Source organism: Lynx rufus, unplaced genomic scaffold, assembly GCF_022079265.1.
Source record: "Lynx rufus isolate CCGP_SWC_20201006 ecotype Redwood Valley unplaced genomic scaffold, mLynRuf1.p SCAF_7, whole genome shotgun sequence".
NCBI lineage: Eukaryota > Metazoa > Chordata > Mammalia > Carnivora > Felidae > Lynx > Lynx rufus.
In genome coordinates, this window is record NW_025814889.1 from 22,640,150 (window position 1) to 22,657,918 (window position 17,769).

Sequence of the window (17,769 nt, forward strand, 5' to 3'; positions counted from 1 at the left end):
CGCGTGCTCGTGCGCTCTCTCTCAAAATAAACTAACTTAAAAAAATGATGACTTATTTAAAAACTGTAGTAAAAATATTCTTAACATTGTTGTGAACATCCTAAAGCTTTATAATGTTATATCAACTTTTTTCACTCATCGTATAGTCAACTTGGTCGGTTTCCCTGATGAAAGGTTAGAGGGGCATAGGATACAGTGACAGAATTATAATAGCTCTTTCAGTGACTCATACACCTCTGAGAGATACAGTCCCAGGGATGTCACTCGGCATTGGGATTGGAGTCAGAGAGGTGAGGAATGCTAATCAAAGGAAGCCTAGACGTTTTATCCCATAAGTCATGTGGCATCTGTGACCGATGAAAGTCTATGTGTGTGTATATACACGTTTGCACATATATGACTAGTGATGCAGTGATATCTGTGTATAGTGATAATCAGTGATACAGAACAGAGAAGTACGTGTATGCAAGTGCAATGTATACAGACATATACTACCATACATGTAACTAATTTTGAGGCAAGTAGGTAAAACCTAGTAGCAATCAAGACAGTGTCTGGATAATTGGATCCAAAGTCCCCTGAGGTGTCAATTATTTTTTTCCTTTGCTGTGAAAATCTGGATCAGAGAGTGAAGCAGACAAGGTACTGCTCAAGCCGAGTTCACCACGCTGCCTGCTGAAGTTCAGAGCTCAAGCAGATAAACATTCAGTAGTCCCTGCGGGGAAGGCCTTGGGGGCACGGTTCCTCTCAGAGCAGCACAGTGTCTTAGAGGACACATGGTTTCCCACTTAAACTGTGAAGGAAGCAGGGACACGGTGGCGAACCTGAAGACGGGCATTCTTGCCGCCTCACGACTTTGTCACCACGCGAGGTTGGGCGAGGTTCGAAACTCCTGACGCTTCCTTTTCCTAACCAATCACATGGGGATAGGAGTATCAGATCTGTGTGTGGTTCCCCGAGTTCAGAGGTCCATGAAATAGAATCACAATTGTAAGCTGCAGACGGCTGGGTGACCGTCTTGTGTCTGTGGATAGGTGTGTCCGTAACCATCGAAAACCCTTCATAGAATGAGAAACATTGTCAATAAACAAAGCAATGTATTATATGTTGCGGAGTGCGTGTTGACAAGCCAAATGGGAGTTCAGGGAACAGTCAGGAAAGGAAAAATAAAGTCGAAGGCACTGAAAAGTTCTATTTGGGTGACAGAAATGACTTACCACTAGAACAAATCTAGAAGCCCCAAAGGGAGATGCATAAACAAATAGCGTCCTTACGGGAAATGCGTGAGTGTGCAGGGAGATGGGGATGAAAAACGAGGACTTATTTGCACTATCTGTTACAAGCGGTAGAGAGAAGATACTGTTTTATAAACTGTAACTATTTTAGGTGCAAAAGGAGGTTGTCCTTGGCCTGGATGATACAGGAGTATCCCAGAAGATTAAGTATCAGTGAGAGAAGCACATTTTTCTTTTATCTGTCCTGCAGCTCCACACAGTTACTGACTGTGGCTTGGAAGCTGAGTGATTTATTTAACATCCCTTTATTCTGTTCCAGACTGGGATCTTTAATCACCGTTGGGCAGTGTTACGTCAGCTGGGTCCCGGTACTGGAGGGCTCACCAGTGCTTCCCATGTCAAAATATTTGTGGAAATAACGCTCCTCTTAAATATAGCCGTCAGCTAACCACTGACTGGACCATCTCTTTGCTGAGAATTGAATAATTTTGGCAACAGTCTGTCTGTCTCGTGTCTGGGAGACATTCCATTTATGATCAAATGAAACATTAATAGTTTCGCGAAGACCTCACAAATGACCGCCTTTCCAATTTTAACAGTGTAAGCAAGACGGACTTGAAATTTCCCAACATCGTAATTACTTCCCTTCACCATGCCGTCTTCATGCTCATAAGCACATTTTAGATTTCCTTTTATCATATGTAATTTTTTAAAAGCCAATAAAGAAATGAATGAGAGAGAGGAAATAGAAATAAATTTCCACAAGACTGTTAGCCTTACCAGAGCATAAAAATTATTTCCTGTTGAGGTAATGCTGAATATTTACTAGCATGTTCTTTTTTAATACTAACTCAAAAGAAATAAATTGCTTCCACTTTGCTTATCGTGCCAGTTAATGAAAGGAAGAAAGGGCATCAATAGTGGAACACTCAATACACCACTGGGAAGAACAAATTCACAAAGGCTGCAGCCTCCCAAGGTGGGTCACGCAGAGGAGGGTCCGGTGAAGAAAGGACGCCAGAGTGCGGGGACGCGGTGGTTGGCCGCACCCAGAATGAGCCACATTTTGGGGTGAGTTCTCCTGAATGAGCTGTTCTCTGGAGAGCACGAGCCGGACAGGTGAAGTCAAATCCTGCACAGCACCAGGATATTGCTTTAGGAAATTAGCCCGCCTGGTTCTTCACCGGGCACTCGAGGACCTTAGGGTCCTCTCTCGAGGGTGACCTGTGTGCTTCGTACTGGAGGATATTTAACTCATCCTGATTCACCGCAGCTTTCAAACTCCTGATGGTGAATTACAGCTCTCCTCATGACGAGGCCATGCGCATACTCTCCAGACCGTGCCCTGAAACGTTTCAGAAAAGTGAAAGGAAATTGCTCTGAACGTGACGGGAAGGAAGAGATGGGAGACGTAAACCAGACCTTCTCTCACCTTGCACCCCCCACCCCGACTTGCAAGGCAGCTGGGTCAACAGAAGCCACCTGTCTCCGCCGTAGCCGGCGTGGACGCCCATGTGGAGTATGGCGTGAGGCACGTAGCGAAACAGCAGTGAGCGCTCAGTGCGTCTGTTTTCCGGGGGGGACAGCGTGGCCCAGACACTGCACATTCATTCATCCGTTCTTACAAGCCCTCCTGCTTGTGTAAACAGCAGGTAAATCAGTACAAGGGCCGTTAGGACATCTGATGCCGGAAAGCGGGGTCTTCGGGGGATATGGTAGGGGTGGAATCATGGCTTAATCAGACAAGGGAGACCAACCCCTACATGTCCCTTCCTGGAAAGCGTGTGTGTGACTGCAGAAGCAAAACCTGCCAAATGTGTGCCAAATGTTCCAGGGGCTGATAGCGCGCGTGCTTCCCATACTCTGGTGAGAAATCACAAACTCCTGCTGATGAGATTAAACACCGAAACAAGCGTTTTCTCATTCCTTCTACTCTTTTCCGACCTCTTAGGTGGCATCTGTTACAACCACTTCATCCAAATATTGTGTCTAACGAGGCATCTTAGGAGGGTGACAGTGCCCCGTGCTCCGTGGTCCCCCTCCCTTAATAGCCACAAAGCATTCTGATGGCAGTAAACAGTTTTCTTTAGAAAGCCTGAAGCACTGACTGGATTTGAACCTGAGGGACGTCATGGAATTCTTTGGGTCAGCAAGAACAGCCTCGAAAAGCCTTAAAATGTTTGAAAAATGCACAGGCTTCCCAGAGCCTGGTCGCGGGGTGTGGCGTGAGGCCAGTGGGTTTCCAGCCCAGCATTTCGAGTTACTTGTCGCTGGATTCCCACTTGGATAGCTTTCCTTTCCCCTCCGTCCCTAAGGGCTCAGAGAGCATGGTGGTGATTAAACAGAGCCTACCCGCCAGCTAAGGAAGTGCTTTTTCTCCCTCACCTTTTGTGAGTGAGGCGTTGATACCTGTCCTCTGTTCAGCGCTGCACAAGCCACTTCTTGTTGGGAACACACACGTTCTTGTGCCTGTCACCCCGCAAGAGATCAGCTGCATTGACAGCCGTTGCCGATGGGGTGGGGGGCGGCGGGGGTTGGGGTGCCTCCGGAGACTGCCCTGGTCTCTGCTCCTCAGCCTTGTTGAGGGTGGGGCAGAAGGATTCTGGCTCCCTTTCTGGAATCCCCTCGTGGCGTAGCCGTAGTTTTCCCTCCCTCTTCTCTCAGGTATGTTTCCCAGAACGATCGCAGTTACTTGCCCGGCGCTGGGTAGGAGTGATTCATGGCTGCTACCCAAAGTGCATCTTGGTAAAACCAGGCTGGTTAATTAATAGACAGCCTCCTTAATCACCCCTCTGTTTTCTTTCTGCTGTTCAAAACCAGGAGGGGAGAGGCTCGCGTTCCCTTCACTTGCCAGGCCACCGACTTCAGAAGTGTGGCAGCAGAATGAGTGTTGGGTGCTGCTGGCCTATCTAGATTTTTCTCAGCGGATCACACTCGGAGAGTTGGTCCAATACGGTAATTAGCATCCCGGGGTTTCCGATGGTCTTGTGGTGGCTGGTTGTCTGTTTCAGGGATCCTGTTTGCCTCTCCGTCCGGTCTAGTTTGTCACGTTCCTTTCACTGTTAACCCATTTACCTAGGCCTCTCGGAGTCTGTTCGTTGGTGTGTGTTTTCCGTGTAAGCAATTGTTACAGGCCTGAGTCACCCGTGAGGTAGCCTGTGGTTGGATGTGAGCTGAGGTTACTCAGTGACTAATTTCCAAGGGGAGGAGAAATTGGCTTATCATGGGGAGGACTACTTTTCATCCATGCCTGTGACAGCCTCACTCGGAAGACTGGGGGAAACAGAATGGTTTTTTTTACCGGTTGTAAACACTCAACCTGGGAACGTTTTAGGATCTGTGGCCTTTGCGATTTCTTCCCTGAAGACAAAGCTGTCTAAAACATCCAAATGTGGAACTGAGGATTTAGATGAAACCAGCAAACAAAGAAAGCGCATAATTGGGAGCTGAGCCAATGTACTGTTTTCACGGCGTTAGTTGTACAGGTGATTTCCTTAAGAAAAAGTAAGTGGCTTTAATTCTTTGAGGATGAAAGAGTCTTATAACAATCCTTTTCAGTTTTGTCCGGTTACTTCATTGTGTGGTCTGACTGACTGGTGTGTTTACAAATTCTAGACTTGGAAGGGTGGGGTTTGAAATACAATAAACTGTACAGAATACTCCCTTTCCGCAAAGAATATATATATTTTAAATACTCCACAAAGAGACGTGATTACATGAGACAGCTTCCCAAATGATTTGAAATAAACATTTTGCATGCTAGATTTTTTTTTTCCAGAAACAATTGTAAGTTTTTTGCCCCTTCTTATCTTACATTCAGGCAACTTCTAAGTGAGCAATGTTTGATTTAACTTACTGTGCTTCGGGGAAATGAAATATAGATATATGTTAGGATTCCTAACTCAAATTTCAGATAATCAATTTGAAACTGCCCCCAGATTCTTTCTGGTCTCTAGGAAGTGTGGCCGAAACAGCGTACTGAGGTCTGTGCTGTGGGCAGGGGCAGTGGCCTCTCGGTCAGAGCCACGGTGCTGAGCTCCGGAGGAAGCCCCACTGTTTATAAGAATGGGAAGCACTCAAACAAGAGAAAGCAGGGGTTTGGGCAGTAATGGCAAGAGGGAGAAGTGATGCTCAACAAAGTAAGGCGTAGAGTAAGGAGAATTGTCTGGTTCATACATTGCCAGTGATTCTAGTGAAGGTAATCGAATATTTTCTTTGTCTGGGCCGAGGTACAGGCAAATGGAGATCCGAGATCCGAGTTGTGTTCTGGTAAGGTGTGAAAAGACCCCTTATTCCTGGGCTTAGGTTAGCTTTTTCTTGCTGTAAAATGAAATTCTTCAAAGCCTACATAAAGACATTAAGTGTTGAAGGCTTCTGGGACAGAAGTATCCGTGACACAAGGTTTCCAGATATTTTGAGAAAAATAACAGGATAGGATTAGTGGCATCAGAGACTGGCGGGAGAAAAAGCGAGTCAGATATACTGATATCTGATATACTGTATACTGATATACAGATAGAAGGTGAGTCACAATAGTGTGTGATGTGTGTGTGTGTGCCGCTAATTTGTTTTACTTTTGAAGTTTGACATAATTTTCTCCTAAGAGGTCTGACTTCCAGGCCTAGTGCAGGAAGAACTCAATATGCACTTAATGCTATTTGTGTTAAGAAAACAGAACAAAACCGTGCAGGTGCCTGATGCTAGGAGATCTCTCCACGGAAAGAGCACTGCGCTGTAACACTGGGACTTCTTAAGATTATGTATTATAGAATCTTAACCATCATCCTCATTGTCAATCAGAGAGTGAATAACTCCTGGAGGCTACAAAGTCCACTTTTTACTGGAACAGCAAGTGGTCTCCTTTGGTGATCGTGGCGAAGACTTGAAAAAGATTCTCTTTTCATCTCCCCGTCGCTTCTGCCTCATTTTCAGAAAGAGTGCCTTTGGTTGATCCATATCCTTTCGTGGATGAACCTCAGTTTTAAAATTTTAAAGGTTCGGGGCGCCTGGGTGGCGCAGTCGGTTAAGCGTCCGACTTCAGCCAGGTCACGATCTCGCGGTCCGGGAGTTCGAGCCCCGCGTCAGGCTCTGGGCTGATGGCTCAGAGCCTGGAGCCTGTTTCTGATTCTGTGTCTCCCTCTCTCTCTGCCCCTCCCCCGTTCATGCTCTGTCTCTCTCTGTCCCAAAAATAAATAAACGTTGAAAAAAAAAATTTAAAAATAAAAAAAATAAAATTTTAAAGGTTCATCCTAGTTGTAGGCTTAAAACATTTTCCCACAGTCTGATGGAACCATCATGTCCTTCTCTTCCTGGGCTGAGGGGAATTGCTGAGGAGGACATCACCATGGGTTCTTTTATCAGGGGTCTTGTGAAGTCAGTCAGAGCTTGGCAAAGCAAGATAGGAATTCTACCAAAGACTTCCAACCTCCAAGTCACCAGGATTGATGGAGGCATTCAATCTTAGGTCACCTGTTCTGTCATAGCTGAGTCCTTGTATTCACCGCCACTGTGGATGACTCAGGTGGACAGTGATTCTTTCAGTGACCCCGAGGGATGATGGCAACGTTAGTTTGAGATGGACAAGACAAGGCTGATAGGCAGCATTACCACTGGGTACATGATGCTGATTGCATACAGATAAGATCCATCCTGGTTGGCCAGAGTCCCATTCCGGTTGGTTGGCACCCATGTGACATTAGCTACCAGATGGTAAATATTTTGACTATCACCCACATTTGCATATGAGTGCACAGCATATCAGAATTACTGTTGTTACTTCTCTTTCTGAATTCATCTGTACGTGGCACCAAGAAAGTCTAGTATTAGAGATTTGTGTGTGTTTTATTTTAAAAGTTCGTTATATAATGTACCTCCCAACCATTTCTTCTCACATCAGCAAACTTGTTTGTTTTGTTTTTTTTAATATCTATGCAGGTGTCTGTGTTGTTGTTTTTAAAAATTTTTTGATGTTTATTTTTGAGAGAGTGACAGAGACAAAGACAGAGTGCAGGTGGGGCAAGAGCAGAGAGAGAGGGAGACACAGAATCCCAAGCAGGCTCCAGGCTCTGAGCTGTCAGCACAGAGTCCAACACGGGGCTCAAACTCATGAGCAGCGAGATCATGACCTGAGCCAAAGTTGGCTGCTTACCCAACTGAGCCACCCAGGCGCCCTGGTATCTCTGTTGTTTTAAAAGAAATTTACTCAACTTTTCATTAATTAAAATTAATTTTATATTTTCATTTCATTAATATTCGTTATCCTTCTAGACAGTTCTGTACTACTTGAACTATTAACGTGTCTTGTTACTCTCTTGCCAGGAAAGGGGGGCGTTCACTGTGTGTTAATTGGGGTCAATTTGGATCCCCCAAACTCTGATGTAATCTGAGGCCAGATAAAGACGACTAATAGTTTGGATTATTGTTTATCCAGAGGGATAAACAACAGACATTTGGAACCTTTTTTAAGAAATGGTATCAGGGGCGCCTGGGTGGCTCAGTCGGTTAAGCGTCCGACTTCAGCCAGGTCACGATCTCGCGGTCCGTGAGTTCGAGCCCCGCGTCGGGCTCTGGGCTGACAGCTCAGAGCCTGGGGCCTGTTTCAGATTCTGTGTCTCCCTCTCTCTCTGCCCCTCCCCCGCTCATGCTCTGTCTCTCTCTGTCTCAAAAATAAATAAACGTTAAAAAAATTAAAAAAAAAAAAAAGAAATGGTATCAGTAATGACAATAGTTACCTGTCTTTTGTTGCACTTGATTTGCCCTGCACACTCGCTGTGTTATGTCTTACACACAGTGGCATGTTTGAATCTGTATGAATTTATCTTTACCTTTGTTTGGATTAAATCTTGTGTTGTGTGGTCTGATTGCGTGGGGAGTTTGGCCAGATATGTGCTTCTGCCTAAGCCAGTGCCTCTTGTCTTTTATGATCTATGAAGCCCTGCTTTACTTAACCACTTTTCTTTTCGCTGAGCCTTGCCTTGTGAAAGATGGGGTGGTAGAGATATTTATGAAGGATCTGTGTAGATCTGTTGCAGAACTTCTGACGTGTGGTTACTCAGCCATTGTGGGAGGACAGTCTTGTATGTCATCACACACTGACCTTGGGGATGCCTTCCTGGTCTAAGGCCCTGAGCCCCTGAGTTATGAGGGTGTCAAGTGAGTGAGCAGAGGGAGGACCATGTGGGCTAGGGCGTCAGGCCTGGGCCACGTGGAGCAGATGCACCTGGAGCCAGACCTTGACCCTCAGTCTTGGTTTGGATCCACAAGGGCCAGGAAATGGGGAGAGAGTCCCAGGGGTGAGGACAGCCTGAGGACGTCCCAGATTTGGTGTAGAGGGGGGCACAGACTAGCCTGTTGTGGGAGTGCACGTGGGGCTAGTGGAGATAAAATCGTAGCTGCACGTGAGAAGCCTGCATACTCTGGGGCCCCCACCAGGGGACTGAGGAACCAAATCAGTGATGCACAGGTAACACACCCTCGGAAGGTTCCTTTTGGTTGCTACATATTTGCGTCTTGCCTGCATTTGTTTTATTGGTCATTTCTGTTAGAAAATCCAGCATCATTACGGGGCGCCTGGGTGGCGCAGTCGGTTAAGCGTCCGACTTCAGCCAGGTCACGATCTTGCGGTCCGTGAGTTCGAGCCCCGCGTCGGGCTCTGGGCTGATGGCTCAGAGCCTGGAGCCTGTTTCAGATTCTGTGTCTCCCTCTCTCTCTGCCCCTCCCCCGTTCATGCTCTGTCTCTCTCTGTCCCAAAAATAAATAAACGTTAAAAAACTTTAAAAAAAGAAAAAAAAAGAAAAAGAAAATCCAGCATCATTTATAAAACTCCCGGACCAGGGATTCTGCACTGGCGGATTCTTCCAGAGACAAGATAAGGAAGCTGTGGGGTTCCCAAGGCCTCTTCCTCTGTGTGTTCATCTAAGAAATATACAGAGGAACGTACCTTCTCAAGGGCAGGAACTTGGGGGCTTATTTAGAACAATGCCTTATTCTTAGCAAGTGCTTGGTAAATATTGCTTGCTAAATGAATGCATTTGTAAGATAAGGAAACAGTACGTATTCAGAACATTGGTCTCTGTTTCATCCTCATTCAGCCTTCTCCTGTTGCCTCTGTTTTTTGTTTTTGTTTTTTCTATCCCTCCCCATCACTCACACTGTGGGTCTCTTGACTGCCCACCTTGGTTCCAGTCCATTTGAGCCCACCTCCTCTCTTCCTCATGCCCCTACCTCACCCACTTCCCAACCCTTCATGTTCCCCCTCTCTGTCACATCTGCCAAAAGTCTAGATAGGAATATGGGCTCCTGTGATGGTACAAATAGAACTTGAAGAGTGAGCTTGGTAGGTGCCAAAGCTGTCCATCCCTTCCCTATAGCCGTTTGGAGAATCTTGGTGAATTAGTTATTACCTTCTTTGGCTTTTTTTTTGACCAAAACAAAGTGTATCAAATATTCATATTTTGAATTAATTTGTATTTTTTATTCTGCCCCTTGCTACACACAGTAACGTAATTGCAAATCAGTTTCCCTTTGCCCCTTTCCCTTGATTCTTTTTTTATTGACATATAATTGACAAGGTAGCATTATATTAGTTTCAGATGTACAACATAATGAGTTGATATTTGTGTATATTGCAAATGATGACCAACAATAAGTCCAGTTAGTATCCATCACCATACATATTTACAGTTTTCTTTTCTTGTGAGAAGAACCTTTAAAATCTACTCCCCTACTTACTTTCAAATATACAATACAGTATTACTAATTATAGTCACCATGCTATACATTATATCCCTATGACATTTATTTTACAACTGCGTATTTATACCTTTTGACTCCCTTTACCCATTTCACCCAAGCCCAACATCCTGCCTCTGGCAACCACCGGTCTGTTCTCTGTGTCTATGATTCTTAAGTCATTGATTCTTTACTCCTCGTTTCGTGCAAAGGAGAGCTGATGGAAGACCGAGTGGGAGTCTTCACTCTCCTGGACTGGACGGTAATGACACCACCCAGAAGTCACTGCTGCCTGGGCAAGAAGTACTTGGCTTACAACGGTCAACTCCATCAGGCTCTTTATCACATGGCAGACCCAGAAGGGTTTTCTTAGGATTCTCACTCTTCACCATGCCTCAGATTCCTTTCCCTCTTCTCTACCTTACCCACCCACCCCCCCACCACCATGAGTTTTGCCTCCAATTATTTTTACCTCTCAGATCATTATTTTCTCCCAAACTCTTGGAGCTGGTTTCTCCAAGGCTCAAGTAGAGGGCTGGTGAAATAATGAAACTTGCTTCCAAGTTTTCCCTGTGCATCTCATTACCCTCTCTGGCCATGTCTCTAGATTGTCTCTGCTTGGAGAGATGGGAGAGATGCTTAGTAACTACTTTCCAGGGCCAATACTAGAAAATGTGCCCCGGACAAATTTTAGAAAATAATATTTTAGCACTTTTGATACATTAGATTTGCATTTATTAAATGTCTCTGAGAAGCTGTGACCTGCCAAAGCAAACCACTGCGGTGTTTTCCCCCCAAACCCTCACAATGTTGAGCTCTTTATTGGGCGTATTTGTTTCTTGGGGTTGCTGTAACTAACTACCACAGACTTAGTGGCTTAGAACACCAAAAGTGCATTCGCTTACAGTTGTTGAGATCAGAAGTGCAGAATGGATTTTACAGGCAATATGAAGGTACTGGCCGTGCCTCACTCCCTCTGGAGGCGCTAGGGGAGCATCCGTTTCCTTGCCTTTTCCAGCTGCTAGAGGCCACCTGCAACTCTTGACTCCTGGCCCCTTCCTCCCTCTTTACAGTTATCAGCAGAGCATCTTTTAGTCTCTCTCTCTGGCCCTGCTTCTGTCCTCTCGTCTCCTTCCCTGACTCTGACCCCCTCCTCCCTCTTGCACATATAGTAGGATAGCATTGGGCCCATCTGGGTAATCCCGGATATTCTTCCCATCTCAATATCCTTAAAAAGGAACATCCGTAAAGTCCCTTTTGCCACGAAAGGTAACATAGTTCCAGGTTCCAGGGATTAGAGTACGGGCATCCTGCTGAAGGAGGGGCCGTGATTCAGCCTGCTACATCAGGAAAGCCACACTGTCACACCGAGACATCTCTACGAACATGAATATCAAAGGAGATTTTCTAACGTCTTGTTTTATTTTCAGATGCAGAGAGAAATTGTTTATGCAAGAGGAGATGGCCCTGGTGCCTCTCGGCCTGGATCCACAGCTCATCCACCCCATGCCATTCCAAGTTCTCCACCATCCACTCCTGTGCCCCATTCCATGCCTCCTTCCCCATCCAGAATTCCCTACGGGGGCACCCGCCCGATGGTTGTTCCTGGCAACGCCACCATCCCCAGAGACAGACTCTCCAGCCTGCCAGTCTCCAGATCCATCTCACCCAGCCCAAGCGCCATTTTGGAAAGAAGAGATGTGAAGCCGGACGAAGACATGAGTGGCAAGAACATCGCCATGTACCGAAACGAGGGCTTCTATACTGATCCCTACCTTTATCACGAGGGACGGATGAGCATAGCCTCTTCCCACGGTGGGCACCCGCTGGATGTCCCTGATCACATCATTGCATATCACCGCACGGCAATTCGCTCGGCGAGTGCATACTGCAACCCTTCCTTGCAAGCAGAAATGCATATGGAGCAGTCACTGTATAGACAGAAATCAAGGAAATACCCAGATAGCCACTTGCCTACTCTGGGCGCCAAAACACCTCCCGCCTCTCCCCACCGAGTCGGTGACCTGAGAATGGTAGACATGCATGCCCACCATAACGCCCACGGGCCCCCTCACACCCTGCAGCCAGATCGGGCCTCTCCAAGCCGCCAGGCCTTCAAAAAGGAGCCCGGCACCTTGGTGTATATTGAAAAACCACGGACCGCTCCAGGATTATCCAGCATTGTGGACTTCGGCCCACCTCTAGTTGAGAAGCAAGTGTTTGCTTACAGCACTGCTACAATACCCAAAGATAGAGAGACCAGGTAAGATGGTGAGGGTGGCCGCGGGTGGTCTGCGTGCGCCTGGGAGTTATTGAGGACCCCTCTTGAGAGTCAAACCGAGGGAACAGATGTCGACTGAGCACCAGCCCTGTGCAGCGTGCCCTGCGGGTGTTGGAGAAGCCACAGAGTAGGATCAAAGGCCATCCTTGTCTGCAAGGAGTTTCTGAACAGTGGGGGGGTCAAGTGAAGCAGGCCAGTAGCCATGCTAAAGGGCGGGGGGCAGATACACAGTGCGGTGACGCATGCTGCGGGCAACGCCAGCCTGGGGGGGCATGGGTCTAACGTCATCATCAGCGTAAATCTGAATAAGTGGAAAGAAAATTGTGATCAGCAGAAACCATTTGGACTAACAGATCAGGAGCTCATGGGAGTTGATCTGTGCACCAAGAGGAGTGAGTGGTTCAAGTTGTAAGTGTTCGAAATGGCCGTTTGTGTTTTTCCTTATAGAGTGCACTTTTGCTTTCTCATCTGGCCTTCGGAAGTGGAAAGAATGTGTCACTGTCTGTCATCTAGGGTGATAAAGCATGAATTTGCATAAAAATAGATTGGTTTAGATTTAATACTCATTCAAAAGTGGTACTGAGATCAGCAAAATTTGTCTAGGGAATGAGACACTCCGAGTATCTAAATTTCTTTTTTAATGTATGTATTTTTATAACTTTCCAGCCCAGTCCATTTTTAAAACCCTCCAAAAGTTCATATAATAATAGAAAAGCTAATTTTGATAGAGGGACTTTCTCTAGCCTGAATTGGTTGAAGGAAGCCAACATAATACTTATAATCCTAAAAATCTGGTTGAGGAAATGGAGTCTGAAAGAGGTTAAGATTCTTACCTGTTGTCACATATGAATTCAGTTACTCAGCACTTTATTAGAACCACTATTCCCTGTTCCTCACCAAAAGGGTAGTATCACTTACGTACTATCATCATCCCTATTTTATAGATGCAGAAACTGAGGCTCAGAGTGTTTAAGTACTTCCTCAAGGCCACAAAGCCAGTAAGTGGCATAGAATGTCCATATCTATTAAAGAGTCTGTACTTTTTTTTTTTTTTTTACCACTGTGCAATATTCTGCCTGATGGGTGAGGATTTATGAGCTACACGTTTACCTAGCAGAGAGGTAAATTGAGGTGTGCATTCTGAGCATTTCAACTAGAATTCTTCAAAATTTGTTTCAGGACCGGATGCTAAGTAACTGCTCCTGAAGGATATTTACAGTCATAAACATGGTAGCATTTGCATAATTATGCTGCTAAGTATATACAGGCCATTTAAAATATAACTGCCCTAGCTAGTATATTAGCGCAATTATGCAGCAATGGGGAAAGAAAGAAGAGAACGTTTTTGATAGATTTTATTTGCAAAAAAATGAATCGTATTTTGTGAAAGTATTTTGTGAAAGTTTAAAAACAAGAGCACCGGAAACAATTACTGAAGCACGAAATTAGAGCCCATTGTTTCCCCCTGTACTGTGCTGTCATCTTGGATGCATTTAATCTGTATACTTTTAAGAGTTCAACCCTTAAAAGTCCACCTTCATGAATGCAGGGTCCTGTAAAGCACCAAATCAATTTCTGTTGCCATTGCAAAATATTAAAAAGCAAATAAATCTTGAGAGTGCTTTTTATATGAAACTCTGAAGCGAAATTTTACATCTAAGATGTGAAGCTACAAAAACACAGGAGGGGGACTAAGAAATCAGTAGCGTTGCTTTCTTTTGGGCACTGCTGAATTCAAGTGCTGTTCAGAAGAGCATCGTATATGAAATGGCCCAGATAACTGCAGGATGTTTGAAATCAGAGAGAAAAATTCTTTCTTTCCCATCTGTACTTAGGAAACCTCCAACGGTAGCTTTTTTGGGGGGGGAGGGGGGGGTGTGAGAAACATGATTTTATAACAGCTCTATTGACTTGAAAATGACGAGTTAAAGATAAATTTCATGTCGGTTCTTATATTTAGTCATGTGCCTTGATCTAAAGAATTTGGCTTCTCTTTTCTTATAGAGATGTTTCCACAAGGCATCTAGTGATGACAAGTTATATATAGAAGATCTGGGGGGAAAATAGCGTCTATAATAGAACATAGATGATGGTAGGGCTCTCCTCCTGAGATGGCCATGGATCTTGGGGGCAGGGGAGCAGATTCCAGCCACTTTGACTTTCAAGACACCAATTCTTCTATCTGAGCTTCTAGAAAGAAAATGATCTCAAGTGTTAAAGTGGCTTTACACAGATGACGTCCCTTCAGCTGGGACCCCAAGAAGAGAATGGTCCATGTGGCTATGAGGGAGTGCCCGGGGTAGGGGAGGACGTGTGACAGATGACTCCGTGCATGAGGTTCTGTCTTCCCTAGGTTATAAAATTCCTTCATTAAACAGCATCGTTATTTCTATTCACGGCACATAAAACAGCCCTTAAGAACTGTAAAAATCTAGGACATTTATGTTTTGCTACTTTCTATTTATAGTGTGGATCCTATAATGTAAAGTATCTTTATCGAAAGAACACTCAGAATTCAAGAGTGCTCATTGCAAAGTGACTAATCGCTCTCTTTCCAAATGTATAACAGATTCTTCCTAATGTAATATTTTTTCAAGACATGGTAAACTCATATTTTTATACCATTCCACACTACTGTGGCTAAATTCAACAAATGAGTGAAGAATCCAGCAGGGAGCAAATTCTTGCCCCGCCTAGGCACCTGTATGTGGAGAAAGAAAAGCCATGTGAAATCCCATCGTGATTTCTAAGAATTCCCAGATTTAGAGAAGCAGAGTTCCCTGCCCTGGGCCAATGAGAAGAGGACAGGGAGCTTCTGTGTACGGGAGGAAGCCCACATGCTCGCTGGTAGCTTATGTCTGTTCTTAATCACCTCATCTCATTTTCTTACTTTATGAGGATTACGTGTTACTGTGTTGGTAGCTTTGAGGGGTGGGATGCATGCTTGGTTGAACAACTGATTGAGTGAAAGTCTAAATTTAAATTTATGTCGTTTAAAAATGGTCACAGTAGGGGTGTCTATGTGGCTGTCGGTTAAGCTTCCGACTCCGGCTCAGGTCATGATCTTACAGTCCATGGGTTTGAGCCCCGCGTCGGGCTCTGTGCTGACAGCTCAAAGCCTGGAGCCTGCTTCAGGTTCTCTGTTTCCCTCTCTGTCTGCCCCTCCCCCTCTTGTGCTCTGTCTCTCTTTCTGTCTCTCAAAAATAAACATTAAAAAAAATTTTTTTTAAATGTTCACAGTGACTGGTAGACCTTTGAAGGTTTTCTAAACTATGCTCTATCCTACTGGAGAAGCGAGCCTGAATGACTGAAAAATAATAATTTTTTTCCTTTTCCTGAATGTGTAGTCCAAAGTGAGCCACATCAGAGACCTCCTAAGTAGTTACACTTGGGATCTTTCTAGAACAAGGTTTCTTAACTTCTGCACTAATTGATATTTGGGGCAGGATAACGTGTTGTTTGCGGGGATGGAGGGGTTCCCCTGAGAGTCAAAGGATATTTAGTGACATCTCCAGCTTCTACCCCACTAGATGTCAGTAGCAAAACTCCCCTCTACCCTGCCCTAGTCATGACAATCAAAATATCTCCCGAGGTTGCCAAATGCACCCCCTGCACTGGGGGGACGGGTGCAAAATGCCCCTGTTTGAGAAGCACCCCTGTAAGGGAAATGTGGACTTTTTCTACTCAATGAAGTGGAGAAACGAAGGAATGCCAATTGTGACCTTCATAAAACATGGCTCCAATTCTGCCCTTCACCTCTTGGGAAAGCAACTTCATTATTGTGGGAACGTACTATTGGTACTGTTACCTTTGATTCAATCAATCTGATCAGCGATTTATGGAGAGGCCACAACGTGTCCTGTTTATGAACATGAACTCCAAAGCAAGACTGCCTGGGTTCGATTCCCAGTTCTAACACTTGCTAGCAGTAGAGACTTTGGACAAGTTACTGAATCTCTGTCTCAGTTTGCTTATCTGTAAAATAGAGATGATAGTAACGAATCTACCTCACAGAGTAGAACAACTCATGACAGTTAAGTGCCATGTCCCGTGCCTGGCACATAGTAAGTGCTCGAGTGTCCCCACTTTGAGCAAAGCTCTCTGCTACATGCTGCTAAACAGACGTCAGTACGCAGAGCTGGCCAGGACACAAGACCGTACCTAAAGAAGCAAGGAAACAAATTGTCCAGTGTATCACCAGGAAGAACATAATGCAGGTGGGGGATGTGGAGACAATAAAACTGAAGTGTGATCAGAGAACAGAATTAACTGGGCTTAAAGATCCAAACTAGAATGTCGTGAATATCAAAGCCACTTTCAAATCCATTTCAGGGGAGTAGTCAGGGTTACATCTCTTCTTGGGTCCAGGAGCAAAAAGACAAGCCAGGATTAGGGCACCCTTTTAAATGCACCAGAGCTATCTAATTGATGACAAAGAGACCTACCAGGTAGAGCTGACATTATGAGTTTATCTGTTTTGATGCCTAACAGTGCCTGACTGATTCAGCCCTTGTCTGAATTGCTTTCCCATGTAGCTCTAATTATGGATCAATAAATGTTTATTGAGCCCCTCTTAAGTGCTGAGCTGAGGACTGGATGCTTTACAGCGTACAAAGAAACATAGATGTGGTCCCCATGCACAAGGACTAGAAATCAGGAAGACAGCATATAAAACGTTAAAAGCATGATACAAACATATAAGCTGTGCCACAGTTCCGTACGGGAAGCTTCTGAGCTACAATTGTAGGTTAAATAACTGTTTTTGCAGGAACAACCACAGCAGTAGGGTTTCATTCACGGGTGGTGCCCAGGGATGTCCTTGTTGTCACCTAAGAGTGACACTATCTCCTAGTGAAGAAGAAAGAAGGGAGGAGGCCATGCCAGGCCACTAAGGGGGAAAGAGTGTCTCTCCCTGAGGCTGGGACTCTGGGGGAGATCTGTCCTCACACCTCCACGTCCAGCTGGAAAGTCAGGACACGTTTTTTTCTTGAAGACAATGGGGAACAATGATAGCACTAATAATACATTGTAGGTTAAAGAGGCTTCTGTGGGCCAGCTGGAAATCCAACCACCAATTCCAAGTTCTAAACAATGAAAGTACAAGTAAACTTTTCAATTACAAGGCTATCATCATCTGGGGACTGCTTGTACATAATTAATTCAAAAGAAGTGATACAGACAGTAATTGCTGTGAATTCAGAAGAAAAGAGAACTTTCCTGAACTTACACTGGTCTGGGAGCTTTCATGAGAATGTCGGAATGGACTGCAATTTAAGGGACATACACAATGAAGTGAAAAGATAACATTTGGAAAGATAGACTGATCTCGATTCAAAATTTGCTCTATTTCTGCCATTATGGTACTATAAAAAATAGCATCTGGATATGACGTTTTGCCAGCCTCAGAAGTCAAATGAGCGCCAATAAATTGAATTTAATTCACAGGAATATAACTTCATGGTTGAGTATTCTTTGCTTGTCATTCCTTAGGCTGCTAGATGCAGGCAAGAACTGACTGGTAAA

General features: G+C 44.9%; 1 protein-coding gene across 7 annotated transcripts in view; it reads left to right on the forward strand.

Moving 5' to 3' along the window:
- The window catches only part of KIAA1217 (KIAA1217 ortholog), a 302,681-nt gene that overhangs the window by 227,337 nt on the left and 57,575 nt on the right, over positions 1-17,769 (forward strand). For all 7 annotated transcript variants that reach the window (XM_047066476.1, XM_047066479.1, XM_047066478.1 and 4 more), the window contains one exon: positions 11,396-12,228. In XM_047066476.1, coding sequence (XP_046922432.1) covers positions 11,396-12,228 — 833 coding nt within the window. Of the gene's footprint in view, positions 1-11,395; positions 12,229-17,769 lie in introns of those variants that run through there.